The sequence below is a fragment of the Hydra vulgaris genome, chromosome 08 (genome assembly GCF_038396675.1).
Source record: "Hydra vulgaris chromosome 08, alternate assembly HydraT2T_AEP".
Taxonomy (NCBI): domain Eukaryota; kingdom Metazoa; phylum Cnidaria; class Hydrozoa; order Anthoathecata; family Hydridae; genus Hydra; species Hydra vulgaris.
In genome coordinates this window covers 4,099,075-4,116,872 of record NC_088927.1, presented here as the reverse complement: position 1 = coordinate 4,116,872, position 17,798 = coordinate 4,099,075, and the positions used below count along the sequence as shown (strand labels likewise).

The 17,798-nt window shown below is 25.1% G+C and overlaps 1 protein-coding gene across 1 annotated transcript in view; it reads right to left on the bottom strand.

Annotated features, from left to right (window-relative positions):
• The window catches only part of LOC101236092 (protein CLEC16A), an 89,900-nt gene extending 73,082 nt beyond the window's left edge, over nt 1-16,818 (bottom strand). Inside the window, exons 1-3 of the mRNA XM_065802308.1 lie at nt 16,646-16,818; nt 5,453-5,581; nt 3,753-3,886 (exon numbers count right to left, since the gene is read on the bottom strand). Of these exons, the coding sequence (XP_065658380.1) occupies nt 3,753-3,886; nt 5,453-5,581; nt 16,646-16,725 (343 nt within the window). The 5' untranslated portion in view covers nt 16,726-16,818. The remainder of the gene's footprint in view (nt 1-3,752; nt 3,887-5,452; nt 5,582-16,645) is intronic.
• Between the last annotated feature and the right edge of the window lie 980 nt (nt 16,819-17,798).

Sequence of the window (17,798 nt, the reverse complement as noted above, 5' to 3'; positions counted from 1 at the left end):
CAGGCTACAAAAATAACCTTTAAGATATCTTTAAAATATTTGTAAGTGACCCTGCCCCCCTTATTATTTACAAAAATTATAAATTTTCTAATTTTCAGACTGCTGGGACCAACCATAGGGGTAATAAATAATAAAGGTAATAAGATCAGACCCATGTATTAGGAATAGAATGTTAGACTTATTAATAAAACCTTTAAAGACTTACTAATAAAACTTTTGAAACTTGATTTTTTGAAAGTCTCTAGAACCTAACTTCCGAGATACAACATTTACTAAACTGAGAATATTGAAGAATAGCATTTTTACTTTTTTATTTTTTGTAATAATAAAAAGACGTTTGTTCTTAAAAAAGTTTTTTTCTTTAGAAAAAGATGAAGAAAAAAAAAAGATTAAAATTAGAAAAAGCAGCATCACCATGGTGAAAACTATTAGGCTTTAGTGCAGGGTCAGTGGTGTTAGAGATAGGTCTTTCAATGTGATGAGCATTAAAGTCACCAATACTAACAATATTGGCTGAGCGATAAGAGAGGGCTGTTCAATATGATCAGAAAGTACATCTAAAAGAGTTGCAGAGAAGAAGGAGAATGAGTGAAGAGATGCTAAACGGAAGTAAAAAAATAAAAGAATGGTTATAGGATTCAAACCTGATTTCTTGATCTTAACTAATGGAAAGTTACTTCAAAGACCACCAATCTTTGTAAAAGATATATATATAGTTTCTTTATATATAGTTTCTTTATATATCTTTGTAAAAGATATATAAAGAAGCAGTTAGGTGGTGATAATGGTTTTTTATTTTTAATATTTTTGGGTACTTTGGGCATGATTTAACTTAAGGAGAACTTGACTCATTCAAAGATAAAGCATGGTATCCCAAACAATGAGCTAAGCAATTACCTTAGTTCTGCTAATGAACCCAAAGTAGTAAGTTAAAGCTCCTTTTGTGGCTTTGACAACGCACACTAAAAGATATTTTACATCTATTGATGAAATCAGCATCTCGGAGAGCTACCACAGAGTTCTGGAAATCTTACTACCAAACGGCTTCAGAATGATTGAACAAAGTGTTAAAGTTGTACCCTCATCAGGATATAACAGAAAGAGTTGCACAGTAGTTATCAAGAAGGCGCAAACAAAAACCCATGAGGAGAGTGAAGAAGATCCAGCATTTATCATCCTAGACAGGTAACAATGCTACATAAATTTATATCTATGCCAGACTAAGAGATGGACAAGGGGGAAGGCTGGTCAATATAATTATTCTGCTTATCCTTAAAGTCTTTGCCTAGAAGATCTACAAAACAGTAGCTTCTAGCCTTTACTCAACCAAGAGCCATTAGACAGGGGCATTTTAAGTCAGAGTTTATATCTTGTAGTCTTTGCCTAGAAAAGCAAATCACACAAGGCAGCAGGACATGAGGCAAGTAATACTGGATTATATGTTACCAGTAGCATGATATTGTGACAATCCTGAACCTTTAACATGTATTCATGAGTTAAAATTAACCTTGTCTTATGACATTTTAAAGTAGTTTTTAGGCTTTTCTAAATGTGTTTCTTAAAGTTCGCACAATCTACCAAGCAAGGTCTGCAAGCAAATCTACTATATCGTATGTTAAAAATCTGCTGTGGTGTGTATACAAAAATCAACTATAACGTGTATAGATCAACTATAACATGTATAGATCAACTATAACATGTATAGATCAACTATAGCGTGTATAGATCAGCAATTGCTCACTTTTTTTCATACAGTTTTTTCAAAAAAAAAGTTATTACTTATACAAGAACACAAATAATATGCACATAATAGAAACATTATTTGTATATAAAAAATGTTAAAATACTATAATTTTTTGTTTAATTAATATTTTGGCGTAGTGCTGTGAATTTTATATTGTTCCAATTTTGAGTTGCGGCTGACAAGGTTGGGGGTTCGAATCCTTTTTAGCAAATTTTTTTTTTATTGTTTTATTTCAAAGCAGTTCTATGTTTTTGAACTACTATTGCTGTTTATTTATAGCTATGTTTATTATTTATTTTTATTTTTCAAAGTTTCAAGGCACAAGTGCATCAATATGTACATAAATTGATATAGCATTAGTTTCAGTGGAATGTACAACAAAGGGTTAATGTAGGTGAAAAATGTTATACAAACAATGTTATACTTTCTAATGTATGGATATTTTGATCTGATTAAATATTGCGTGTTCAAGAACAAGATTGTTTTTAATAGTTTGTTTTTTAAAGTTAAGTATTATTCAACAAGTATTACACAAAAAATTTGGTATTTAAAAATGTTCATAATTGATAGTTTTTTATAAGTATGTTTAAGTATCATGTAATGTGTTTATATGTGTTAGTTTATATATATGTTTATACTAATTTGTTTCTATGTTTTAAAAGTGGTGTTACTGTTAATGGTGGCAACAAGAATAACAAGAAGCTTGAAATGCAAGATTGTTATCCTTGCCCGCCAAGCAGTGTTACTAAGATGTGGTGTTACTTAGAAGCATTTAGTGTCAAACAATGTTACTGACATAGAGCTAGGTTTTAATGTCATTCTTGGTCAGGAAAGCATGCGATTGGATACCATTATATGACCACACTAATAATATTTTGTTTTGACTATTTAATCACAGCTTTTAACTTTTCAAAAACAGGCTAAATAAAAATGTTTATGAATTATTCAGAATTAAATAACATCAAAACATTTATCTTTACTAATGTTTTCATATTAGCGAAACATTTTAAAATCAATTAACAAATTACTGATAATGATTTTTGTTTAAAGTACCAATAAAAGTTGCATATAATTTTTTATTTATCTATATTATATAAATTATATAAATATGTGTTCTTTATAATAAAAAATTATTTTTTTTTTTAAAAAAAGTTAACTTTGAGTTTATAAATGGCAACTTTTCTGACCAATGATAATCTCTTTAATGAACTATATATAAGAATCATTAAAGTTAATTTATTCAAAACAATAAAAAATTTCAAAGAAAAAAAATGACAAATGTTTTTGAAAGCCGCTACAGTTAAATAACTTTGATCTTTACTAATATTCTTATATTATTAAAGCGCTTTTAAATTAAAAGTAACAAATCACTGGTAATAATTTTTTGTATAAAGAATTACTAAATAATAAGTATATGTATATATTTTTTATATGAGTATGCATTTGTTATGATAAATAATTAAAAAAAAAGGTTCTATAAATTTTTTTAAACATCAATATTAAAAAACAATTGTCTCTTTAAAAAATTTTTAATAAGAACTTAAAGTTTATTATTTTAAAAATAATTAAAAACTTGAATTTTATTTCAGTTGAGCTATATTATTATTTTTTGTATTTTCTTTTTATTTTATTTTTTGTTAAGATCTTTATTCTGTTTTTTTAAATACAAAATTTTAAAAAAATTTTTTTTTGTCAAGTCTAGATAAGTTTTTAAAAAGTTTAAAAATTTTTAAGTTCAATAAAATTGCTTTGCTTTTTAGCAAATTCCATTTTTAAATAAATTTATCATTGCATAATTTATGGACAAACCATAAGTGATTACTTTTTAGCAAATATCAACATGAAATTATAATTTTGAGATATAAATGAACAAGAATGGTAAGTAAAGCATAAAAACTAATTATCACTCATTTTACTGTTAGTATTGAAATAGAATTCAAAAATTTTAAAATAGTACAAATACATACATACATACATTCATACATACATACAATTATAAAAAACATACATAAAGAAGTTTCATGCCGGATATTTTCAAATAGGATGTTAAGAGTTTGAAGGAGCTGAACTGTAATGTAACTCCCACAATTTTGTGTCATAAATTTCAAGAAGAAGAGCAACATGTTCTTTTCGAGGAAAAAACTAAAAACATTAAAATATGGTTTTAATGAAAACAACTTAAAAGTACTAAAAAGTAATTTAAAAAGTAATTTAAAGTATTAGTATAAAAAATTATAATTATACATTTATATTATCACAAAATCTATATAGATATATAAATAAATATATACTAATATAATGGATAGTTTTTGACATTTATAAATAGATATGTATTTAGATATTTAAACAGATACAAATTATATAACTAGATAAATTCACATCTTTTAGTCATGCCCAAAACACAATTTACTTTTTAATGTTTACCAAGCTTAATAATGTTGCCCAAAACAAAGTTATTGATTAAAATGCGCTATTAAGAAAACATATGACAAAAAAACGAACATATAAAGATTTCAAAAATTTATTAGTTTAAATTTATGAAATACTAAAAAACTGTAAATAAGTAATTTAAGATGCTTTCAATTTAATATACACTTCACTTGATTATTGTTATGTAATGCAATTTTAAGCAAAGGAAAATGATTGTAATAAGAAATAGCTTCACAAGAAGGTGAAAACCATGAGGCTTGACTTAAAAGTGACAGGAAGAAATAAAAGCTTCAATACCTGCCTGATCCAGGAGAATATGTGAGAGACATATTTATAAGTGGAGAGATAAAAGACATCAGCCCAAAGTAAAGATAAAGATAAAGTGAAAGGGCTCTGTCAATAACAATAATATTGGCTGATAGATAAAGTGAAAGGGCTCTATCAATTTGATAAAAAAAAAAAAAAAAAAAAAAGAGCATTTTTGAAAAAAAGGAGAACAATAAACAACAAAGAGAAAGGTGATTGAGTAAAGAGGTGGAAAAAATGATCAACTTGATTTCATGACAAATACGCTAATTGATCATAAATATATACCCAGGCTAGACATGTGACTATTGGAATCTTTGCCAATCAATCTAAAGATCTAAAGATGAAACAAGTCACAAATAAGTCTACTTTAGTCACGCTTTAGGTTATTAGAATTATTAATTATACATATATATATATATATATATATATATATATATATATATATATATATATATATATAAATATATAAATATATATATATATATATACATATATATATATATAATATATATATATATATATATATATATATATATATATATATATATATATATATGGATATATATATATACATATATTTATATATATATATATATATATATATATATATATATATATATATATATATTATTTATATATACATTTTAGCTAATATATATATATAACTAATTATATATATATATATATATATATATATATATATATATATATATATTATTTATATATATATTTTAGCTAATATATATGTAATTAATTATATATATTAGCTAAAAAAAATTAATATTATTATAATGATTGATAATGTTTATTGATGAATAATAAAATAAAAATTGATAAAAGCTGTCATCAGAATAATCTCAGATACTTAATGACTATTTCTATTTACTATATTTATTTCACCTGCGAATTTATAGAAATAAAATAAATTCTTATACTCGTTCTTAATATAGAATAAAATAAAAAAAATACTCAAAAACAGTTGAATCATTTTGGTCTCCCCATATAAGAATCTCTGCCATTTGTCGCAATGTTTCAACAAGGAGACTTTTATTTCCATCATTTACAGTACTATTTCGTTGAAGTACATAATGAAGATATCTAAAAAGTAATAAGAAATTATTATTTTACAATAATTGATTATTTGAGATTTTCTGCACAACATTTTTTAAAGTATTATCAGAGTTGGCTAACCTGATTAATATTGAAATAGAAATATGAAACTACCATTATATATTATTTTATAAATATGTAAGTATCTTTTTTTTTTTTTTAAATACCCTTAAAAGATTTTACTTTTTAATAAAACAAATAACTCTTATTAGTTGAACAAATTAGTTCAACCAATAAAAATTTATCAAACTACTATTTTTTCATTTTCTTGCATTTATCATATTAAATGGTGTGTCAGGTTTGACACACTACTTTTTCCGCATTTTAAACTTTCAATAAAAAAATCATAAATTATTGTGATATGGTCTCTCTAGATGAGGATGAAAAAGAAATAATAATAAGGATGATTAATCTAATAATAATACAACTAACAGATTGTCATAAAAAATGTTTATTTTTAAACATGTTTTATTATAACTCATTTTAAGCAAAAAACAACTGAACTAACATGATACTTTAATCCATTTATAAGATAAAATGATATTGCATGAAATATCTAATTCAAACTTTCTAATTCAAAATCAATTAGAAACATTGTTCTTCAAAATTTCCAAACGAATAGTCTTTGTAAATTGTCAACCTTGTTATAAAGGGTGTAAATAATGCAACCATTGGCAGTGATAGGACCGTTAAACATAATTGCTGGACATTGCTTAACAGAATGTGAGTTGTATTGGGGATTAAGTAGTAGGTAAGTTTAAAGTCAGGTCAGGTTATCCTGCTACTGGTAACATGTAACCCAGTACAATCTTCTTCATGTCCTGCTGCCTTGTAGGATATGCCTTTTTTTAGGCAAAGGCTAGGAGATGCCAACTCCGACTTAAAACACCCCCTGCCTTGGGGCTCTTGGTTGAGTAAAGGCTAGAGATGGTGTCTCAATAAAAATACTCATCTTGGGCAGATATTAAATGCATCCAGCTACTGTCTTGCAGAAGGCATTCTAGGCAAAGAATTAAGGGGTAAACAGATTTTATCAGTTGACAAGCCTTGCATCCCTCTTTCATCTATTAGGCTGGCGCAGATGTATTTTTAATACATTGTTTCCAGTAAAGGATGTTGAATGCTGGATTTTCTTGACTCAATAAATGGGTTTTGGTTGTGTCTCTGTTTTTATGACTAGGCAACTCATTCTATTAACTCCTAATGAGGGTACAGCTCTAAAACTCAGTTTTATGATTCTGAGGCCGGCTGGTAGTCAGGTTTCCCGAACTCTGTGGTAACTCTCAGAGAGGCTGATTCCATCAACAGCTGAAAACTATAAAAGTATTAACAGTGCCATATTGCACATGGACTTATAATATTAGTTAAAGATTTAATATAGTCAACCTTATTAAAAATAATTATACCATTCCCTTTGTCTGGTTTTATGATTATAATGCTTTCATTTTTCTTTAATCTCTTCAGTATTTTGTGTTTCCTTAGACAACCTTCAGATGGTGTGTATTTATATACATAATTGTTCGCTAAATGAGAGAGTTCGCTTTTAAGTTGAGGTTCTGAATCACTGCTTCTAAGTTGAGTGTTAAGAAACTGTGCAATGCTAGCAAACTGAGCGAAAACGTTGGTCTTTTTTATAAATACTGGCGGTAGAGCAAAATTAAGACCGTTGTTTAATAATTCTAGTTCATCCTGTTGTAAAGTGTATGATGACATATTATGAACAAAGTGTTGGTGTTTAGAAGGAAGGCTAGTAAGTTTTGTGAGGGAGCATAATTTATTCTTGTGAGTTTTAATAATGGAAAGTTCTTTTTTCTTTAAGTTATTATTAATTACTTTTAACAAAAAATACCACTGTATAGTTGTGCAATTGTTTCTTACTTGAGATTTTAAACCATTTAATTTGTTCAACAGAGATTTTTGTTCGTTGATTCTTTTATGTAATGCACTTTTGAGTAATCGCTTTTTTATCGAAATTATATCAGAGTGGTTTGCATGAGGTATGTTAAAACCGAGATGCTTTGGATACACTTTAAATAGTTTGAAGTTTTTAAGAAAGTTTATATCCAAACGAGCTTTGTTACTTTTAACATAAAGCTTTTCCAGCTTTCGTAAAATATTTGCGGCTAAAAGTTTTAAAATTTTTATGTTTTAAAATTTTAGATACTGCTTCTAACAAAAACAAATTGAAAATTAAAGAAGCACTCCATATTAAATGGGAAAACCCATCTTTAAATAAACAAAATGTTCATTATAATATTAAATTTGTCTAATTTCATCGGTTAATTGTAAAAATCTAAGTAACTATAATTGTTTTAAAATTTTGGATACTGCTTCTAACAAAAACAAATTAAAAATTAAAGAAGAACTCCATGTTAAATGGGAAAACCCATCTTTGAATAAACAAACTGTTCATTATAATATAAATTTGTCTATCTAGTTTTTTATTGTTGTTGTTGTTGTTGTTTTGTTTTTTTATATATTTATATCCAGAGTTTTAAATTTGTAATTTTATCTTTTGAAAATGTAGTACGTTAATTATGAAACATGTCAAGATTAAAAAATATCGTGTTTTTCTTTAAAATATGTTCACATTTATTGCTATTGCGTTGTTCAAGAAATATATATATATATATATATATATATATATATATATATATATATAAATATATATATATATATATATATATATATATATATATATATATATATATATATATATATATTATATATAGTTAGGTTGACATTGCCAAATGCTGACCCTAATTCCGAGGGTTGTATATATATATATATATATATATATATATATATATATATATATATATATATATATATATATATATATATATATATATATATATATATATATATATATATATATATTTATTTATATATATATATATATATATATATATATATATATATATATATATATATATATATATATATATATAATATATATATATATATATATATATATATATATATATATATATATATATATATATATATATATATATATATATATATATATATATATATACAACCCTCGGAATTAGGGTCAGCATTTGGCAATGTCAACCTAACTGCCAACCTGATAATGCCTAAAAAAAATTGCCATGAGAATATAACTTTTCTTAAATTATTTTTGATTTAATTGATAATGTTTTAATAAGTTTGTAATAAAGCTAGAATAAACAAGATTTAAATTTTTATAAAAAGTCACGTAACTCGTTATAGTGAAACACGAGCTCGTTTTTAGTGAAAATTTAATTTTTACCAAAAAAATTACACTGTAAAATTAGTTAGCATAGCACTAAAAAAGTTACGATGTTTCATGAAGGAAGCGGCGCAGGTTTGAATAGTATTTTTGGAAATTTTATTTTTGAACTTTTGTTAAAAAGTTTTTTTTAATTTTGTGTGTAACTATTACTGTTGCTTATTAAAGTTTATTAGGTGCGTGAATATACAAACATTGACAGACCTGCGCCATCCATACAAGCAAGGTTATGCGGTGCACAAGGCCTCAAAGGCACCAAAACATGTAAAAAAGATGGATAACATGATTCCTCATTATATAAAATATTTTCTTTTTTAGTTGTACCTTTTTGTAAATAATATATATGTATGTATATATATATATATATATATATATATATATATATCAACTTAGTTTCTCCGCGCAGCGGCCTTGCTCGGCAAGGTTTGTGTTTCGGAGTTAAAGAGTTGAGAGAAGGTTGCACCACGAATAATAACTAAAAAAAAATTAAAAAAATAAAAAAAAACACAAAAAAATGAGAAGCCTCCTCGACTGTAGTGGCCCCCCTCGGGCCTTGGGGAGGTGAATAATCTAAAAAAAAAAAAAAAAAAAAAAAAAAAAAAAAAAAAATATATATATATATATATATATATATATTGGTTTGTGCAACCACTTTTTTAATTAGAAGAAAATTTTTTCTAGCTTTATTCATGTTGGGAGTTAATTAGTAAATAAATATGTATAAAAATGAATTAATAATTTAGATTTTAAGTAATTTCTACACAAAAATAGCAAATAACGCTCCTTATTTTAGTTAATTTTCGAACAAAATACATCAAGTCAAATAAGTGAGCAGGCTACTCAAAATAAAAAAAACGCTGATGTAAAAGCATAAATAAAGTTGTTACCGCGATGCAAATAAAATTAGAGAATTTTCGGAATAAAAAGGTGTTGCACAAGTTTGATAATTTAATATTTATTTTATCTTATAATATGTTTTTATAGGTAGATTACTTTATTTATAAATTTTTTAATAAAGGTGCCGAAACATTTATCAAAGGAACAAAAACAGTTAAAAGAAATAATTTTAAGGATCACGTGAACAAAAGTTTTACTCAAACAGCTGTTCACCAATTAGGGGAAAAAAGAAATGCAAATAAAACTGATAACATCAGAATAAGTTAAACAGTCGTTGAAAAATAAACCACTACTGTTACACATATGCAAATTTTATGAACTCGCCAGTCAAACTAATTATTAAAGAAATTTCAATTAGCATATTTTACATTAGTTACAAAAGGAAAAGGGTTTAATTTTTACTCTGTGTTGGCATGTTTTGAAAAAGAAATTCATGACGTTGATTTAGGAGATAGCTACTTAAGTGATTCTGCATGTGCTGAAATTGTAAAATACTTAAGTAAACGTATTTTGCTGAATGATATAACCAAACCACTTAACGAAAACTGTATATCTTATTATGGAGTAATGAGTGGTGGTAGCAGCAGTGCTAAGTCAAAGGATGAAAAAGAGTTATTTGTAATGAAAATGGCTGCTACCGGTGTTTCAAAATTTTCAGTTATGAGTCTGGAAGTAGTAGCTGATGCTGATGCAGAAGGGCTCAAAACAGCTTAAGAAAACTCAATCCGCAAGTTACATTTAAATATGCAGCGTGCCAACAAGGAAATAGGACTATGTACTGAAGGGGCCACAGTTAATATTAAGATGTACCATCTTATAAAGAAGAAAATAGGAGATCATTACCAACTAATTTTGTGCCCTGGCCATAAAATTGAACTTATCTTGCATGATGCATTTACAGGATTGCAAGAAAATTGCGATGTTGAAAAAGATTGTGCAAATATTTAAATATACTTTTTTAAATGAGCAAATTTAAAATGGCGTTTGTTAAAGCGACAATCACAATTCATGAACATTATTTTAGTAAGATATAAGAGACCAACGGGAACTAGATGAATTGAGCATCAACTTAATGCACTTAACTCTACAATTAGAAACCTTCCAATATTTTTAGGCTTTGCAAACCAGCAAATTTTAAATCCATACAACAAACAAATAAAAACAAAAGATAATTTGAATATCTTAAAGATTATTTTTAATTGTATAAAAAGAGATATTTTAAAAAGACTCGAACCAGTAAGTAAAATTCTGCAAGATTTGGAATTAATTCTTCCACAGCTTTTGACTATATTATTTTTGTGTGCTAAAACCATTAAAATACTTTTTAAACTATTAGCTTGTGAAAAAAAAAAGCATTTAAAAAATCAGATGTGGTAAGATTTAAAAAGTAAGATGTGGTAATTGAGCCTGACATAAATTTTGAAGTAGAAAAACGAGAGCAAAAGACTGCTCCACTAAAAATCAAGCAAATTATTCATATTATGGCTTATTATTGCAAGGGACTTTAGATGATGCACAACTTCAATGTGCAAACTTTTTTACTGGCATTTTGAAAAAATTAAACGAGTTACTTTGCGCTAAGTTTTAATCTGTTACTGAAAATCCTTTATTTAACGCAATAGCATCTTTTCTAGACACGAAGTCATACATATTGGTGGAATCGTCTGATGAAATTCTTAACTTTGTTAATACTATTGTTGATTTATTCAAACCTATCTTGTTAGCAAACAAATGTGATTTAAAAAAATTACCAAGTGAAGTTGAAATATTATATGAGCAGGCCCTTTTTAGAATCATAAAATTCCTTGAAAACTTTGACAAGCAGTATTTTATCTAAGTATGAGCTAGGCATTTGAAACATTTTACATATAGCTGAAATTTGCATTGCATTACCTATAAGTAATGTGGAGTCAGAGCATGTACTCTCTTTTCTATGGAAAGTATTTTCTAAAACTCACCAACCATTATCTAATCAAACCTTAGAAGATATTCTTTGGCCCAGATGCAATAGAAACTTCTCTGAAAGCCGCTAAAAACACGCCATAGAAATGTATTTAACAGAGTATCCTGATGGTGGAGTCAGAAAACGAGTTCTTCGACCAGACGGTCATTTGTATCTAAAAAAACGTGCTTCAAACAACTCTAGCCAGAAAACAATAACACAATTGTTAGAAAAAATCACTTCATCTGAAGAAGAACAATCCATTAAAGACATTGACATTAGTTTGTTCTCTGATGAAGAATGGCCATTGTCATCCGACAAAGATGCATTTTTATGAAATATAGATTTTGACGGCTATAAATTTATTGTTATTTTGTTTTAAGTTTTACTGTGAAAATTTTTTTGCCAACCTGAAGTGGTTTTGGGTTGGCAATACCTTGCTGACCTCATTTTTCCTAATTCCGAGGGTTGCATATATATATATATATATATATATATATATATATATATATATATATATATATATATATATAATATATATATATATATATATATATATATATATATACACACACACATATATATATACACACACATATATATATGTATATATACATATATATATATATATATATATTATATATATATATATATATATATATATATATACAGTATGCAAAAAAAATAAAATCTCACACTTAAAAAAAAATCACGACTTTAAAGAATGCATCAAATAAAATGAGTTTTCCGTTAAAATAGCTGAAAGTTTTTTTAGATATCTTATCAAGTATTGTTTTAAGAATTTATTTGTGTATTGGTGAATTAATTGCTTTTCAAACCTATTGAATTTTACACAATTGATTTAATGATGCTTAAAGTTGACTGCAAAAAAATTTTTTATTACTAATTTTAGAAAACCAATTTATAACATCAGTGGTGTTTTTCCACTGTTGCAAATTTAATTTTTTTCGAATAATATTATTTATTTTGTCTAATTTAATTTTACTAACGTGCCCTAGTTCACTTTTTGAAGGTACTAGTAGCCTACAAGGAAGTTTATTTTGAAAATTTGGTTTATGATCTTTAAGTGTGATAAACGCTTGCGCCGGTGCGACTGATTCAATTCTAGCATCTAAATTAATTGTTTTAACAATGCTTTGGCCTTTGAATTAATTGAATTTTCTAAGTTTTTCAGGGCTTTTACGTAGTTATGAGAAATATTATCGCGCAGTAATTTATGGTGATTATCTGGGGCAATTTGGTATATGTTGCTTGTTTTATCAGCAAAAACTAAAATATTAGGGTTTGATTTTATATTATTAAGGTCTAACTTGAGTTCCTTTTGGAAATCATTATTAATATTTCGGAAGTTTTCTAGGTTAGGAATAAATGGTGGGGCATTTTTTGTTTTGAATCCGAAATTTTCTTTTTGGTTATTTTCAATTATAGGACTTTTTTTGTTTACAGATTCTAAGAAAAATGGGTTCCAATGAATTCTTTTAATAAAGTGTTCTATTTTTTCAATTAAAGAAATGTTATAACTTTTTTCTGGGATTGGGATATTTTTTTAGAGAATAATTGAAATTGTTAGTTTACATGTTTACTTTATATAAAATACAATTAAGAGTGCTCAACAAGTATAAACCTGGAGCTTAATATATAAATATATAAATTATGTTAGTGTATTCTAACATAATTTATTATTGCTCTGTTCTTTAGGAACATTGAGCACTCTGTTTGTAGGATACACTGACATAATTTATATATATATATATATATATATATATATATATATATATATATATATATAATATAAGTTCTCGTAATACAATTAATAATTTATTATTAGAAATTTTTGCAGGATTTTGGTTACCACCATCATTAGCTCGTAAAAATTATATAAAAATTTTTTTTTGTAATATTAGAAACAGTTTAAAATTAACTGACATCAGCACTTAAGTGGCTTCTTTTTTGCTCAAGAAAAAATGTAAAAAACAGAGTCTTAAAAATTTAGTTTTCCTAAACTGCCTGTTATCTAAATTATACAACCAGGGTGCTAGCCAGCCTGATGGCATCGCCTATAATGGGGTATTCCAAATTGTTTTAAAATTCCCAAAGGTTCATAAGATCATAGAAAAAAAAAAGATTAGATTTAAAGTGTCACACTAGACATGTAAAAACGCAATTAGTAAGCACGACAAAGAAATGAATTAAGTTGATTGATTTTTTTTTAAGTGTAAAAAAGCATTGTCATTAACAAGCAAGATCATTCATTCAAAAGTTAAAAATTCTTTTTTTTCCTAATTTTTAATTGACGTCAGTTATTTTCTTGTTAAGATTTTTCATTATGTTTAATAAATTATTTTTTTAATTTATTTTAATTATTCAAAAATTCTTTATTTTTACTGTTTATAGTAAGTTAAGAATGTTACAAAGATCTTTGCATATTAATAAATATTATACTTTAAAATAAGGTAATGTTTTCTTTTTAAAAGAATTAATATTATAAATAAAACTTGGAATGAGACATTATTTATGTTATATTTGCGTAAATCCTTAAGGAGATAATTAAAAACTATTCTAATATTATTAATTATTAACCAATATTTATAAATATAAAATCTTTTTTTTTTAAATTTACAAATACAAAATTTAGATATGTTTCGTATTTATAAATTGAAAAATATTTACAAATATTTTTATTTAAAAGCATTTTTTTATTTAAATACCTAGTATACTGGATATATAAATTTGCCGATTAAATTTAGTTGCTGCCCTTGTGTGGTAAAAGAAGATCACTCTGCCCCTTAAATGTCTGTTACTATTTAAATTAAATTAACTAAAGTATTTTAACAAACATTCAATTCGATGGAAATCGGCAAGCCAACCAAGTTCCTCAATTTCAAAGCTATCAATTTAAATAAGTTTATTAACTTTAAAATTTATTTAATGATAAAAATTATAATATAATATTATAATATAAAAATAGATAAATAAAAATAAGAGTAACTATATAAAAAAAGTTTAAAAATTTTATTTAAGTATTATAAAGTTTGTAGTTTTAAAATACTAAAGTATTTGAAAACTTAAATATTCAAAAACTTTCCATTTAATTAAGGTAGCCACAGGTTTGTTGCTGCATTCTTCTCTGTAAAAGCCATGTCTGGCTTTTATGGAAAAGAATACAGCACCAAACCTGTAAAAAATTAATTTTTTAACTGTGTTTTCCTTAGTAAAAGCCGTTCATTTGGCAACCCTAAATATAATGTATAGTGTTTTTATCGACAGTCGTCAATTAAAAAGTTGTTTTAGCTATTTAAAAAGTTAAAAGAGGATTGTGGAAATCATTAAAATGTTTTGTTAAAAGTTAAAATTTATTTAGTTTTTAGTTTTACATTTATAATTTGAAAACAAAAATAAAAATAATGAAAACGAAATGAAATGAAATAATGAAATGAAAACGAAAATAAAAAACAATACATGTTTAAACTAATCGTTTAACCTTTTAAAACTGTATTTAAAAGTGATGTATGCAATTAAAATAGATCAAATTCTACTATATCACACAAAGAAGAAAGTGATTTAGATATGAAAACTTAAGAAGATTGCTGAGAATGAAACAAGTTGAATAATTATTATTAAAATAGAAAAATATAGCCTTTATCTTTTTATTTTATTTTAGGCCAAATCCAAAATTTGCAAAAACGCTGTATAAATTTTTTCCCTGTCTAACACCCTGACAACATATGTCAACTTACACATATTGCCAACTTAATTGGAAATAAACAGTCCCTAAATATCACCAAATTCAATCAGATTCTCTTAACCTCCCTGTTGTATTGTTACCGTGGATACCATCACCCATCATATACCCGAAACTAAGTAAAATGTTTCTGAAAGCTAGCTATAGAGTAGTCTTCAAATCAGATCCAAATTTAAGAACATTACTAAAATCAGAAAACAAAACTAAATTGTCGCATAATAGTCAACCAGGAACTTATTTAATTGAATGCAATGCTTAAAGAGATACATAGGCGAAACAAAACTTCAAATTAGGATTTGAACTCAACAACATCTAAAAATTTTAAACAAGGGGAAACATAATCCAGCAAAAATTTCTAATAATAAATTATTAATTGTATAAAGAGAATTTGTATAATTTAATGTTTTCTAACTTTTATATATATATTTATATATATATATATATATATATATATATATATATATATATATATATATATATATATATATATATTATATATAAATATATAAATATATATATATAAATTTTTTTTTAAAGCAAAAGTGTATCCTTAGTTAAGAATAGATTTTCTTTGAAATACTACATTTAGAAATATAAATCAAAATATTTATACAACAAGTATACAATACAAGTATATATGAATATATACTTGTGTTGTATTGTATATATACTTACAACATAAGTATATATACAATGTATATATATATATATATATATATATATATATATATATATTTATTTTTTTTTTTTTTTTGTTTTGTTATTCTCCTCCTTAAGGCCAAGAAGGCCACTACAGATGAGAAGGCTACTTAATAGTGGTTATAACCCTCTCTCAACTCTATAAATCCGAAACACGAACCTCGACGAACAAGGCCGCTGCGCGGAGAAACAAGTTGATATATATATACATATATATATATATATATATATATATATATATATATATATATATACTATTTTGCCCCCACTTTAAAACCTGTGTCATCAGCCCTTAAACATAAGTAACATAACATAAGTATATGTATATATTGAGTATACAATAACATATACAACAAATATAAATAAATATATACACAAAAATATACAAAAATTTTGTCTCCTCTTATAGATAAACTCAATAAATAAAAAATATATTAAATAAATTAATAAAAATCAAAATTTAATATTTTATACCTTAATTGCTCCAACGAGTGTGTTTTTCTTGGTTTCCATAATGTTTCTGCAATCCAATTTTTTGGTCTTTGTAACATCATGCATTATTTGACCAAATGTGAAATGTCATATATTTATGAAGATTTAAAAGCTAAAAATAACACTTTTATAACAAATCTTGATATAACAATCTAAAACAAAAACATATGAAACTAGAGTTTTGATGAATTACTTTTTTATTTCGTGTAACTCTTTCCGGTTACTTAGCTTATTTTCAGTAAAAATTACTTATTTTAAGAGCATACAAACAGTAAAAATAATATCAATCAAAAAATCTGTAAAACAGATTTTTTGATTGATATTATTTATATATTACTAAAAAAATACAGTAATTAATAAAATATTTATATATTACTGATATTATTTATATATTACTAAAAAAATACAGTAATTAATAAAATATTTATATATTACTGATATTATTTATATATTACTAAAAAAATACAGTAATTAAGAAAATATTTTGATCATCTCATTTTATAATAATTCTATTAAAATCTAGTTCTCGTGAAATTCACATAATTTATTGAACCCAAAATAACTCTAACATTTGCAAATTTAAACCATTTTACCTTCACTCCCTTTACAAACTTGTTCTTACCATCAAAATTGTTAAGTTTACTTTAGTTGTGAAAAAATTATTTTTTTAACCTGATCTTAGTGAATAAAACTTTAGTAAATTGAATGATAATAAATCCACTGATGAGAACAAGATTTATACAAGAGTTCTGATAGAAATCAAACATTAATATAACAGTGTGGGCAAAGTCTAAGAGTTAATGAAATTTTGTAATAGTATTGCAGCACCATTATCAATTATTTTTAATTCTATTCAAGTGGTTTCTAAGCTATGATTGTTTGTAAATGTTATCATTAGCTTGATGATAGTTTAGTGCCAAATAATTTCAGAAGTGCTAACTTTTTCTACTATTCAAAAGTGGATCAAATGTAAATATTTCATTAATCCATATCTATTAATCTTATCGATTAAATTTCTAAGCAGTTTGAATCATTAATACAAGATGCTTTAGTTAATTCAGTTAAAATACTGATATTTGTGGAGCAAATGAAGGTATTAATTTTAGCAAAGTAAAATGACAGTTTGATGAATGTC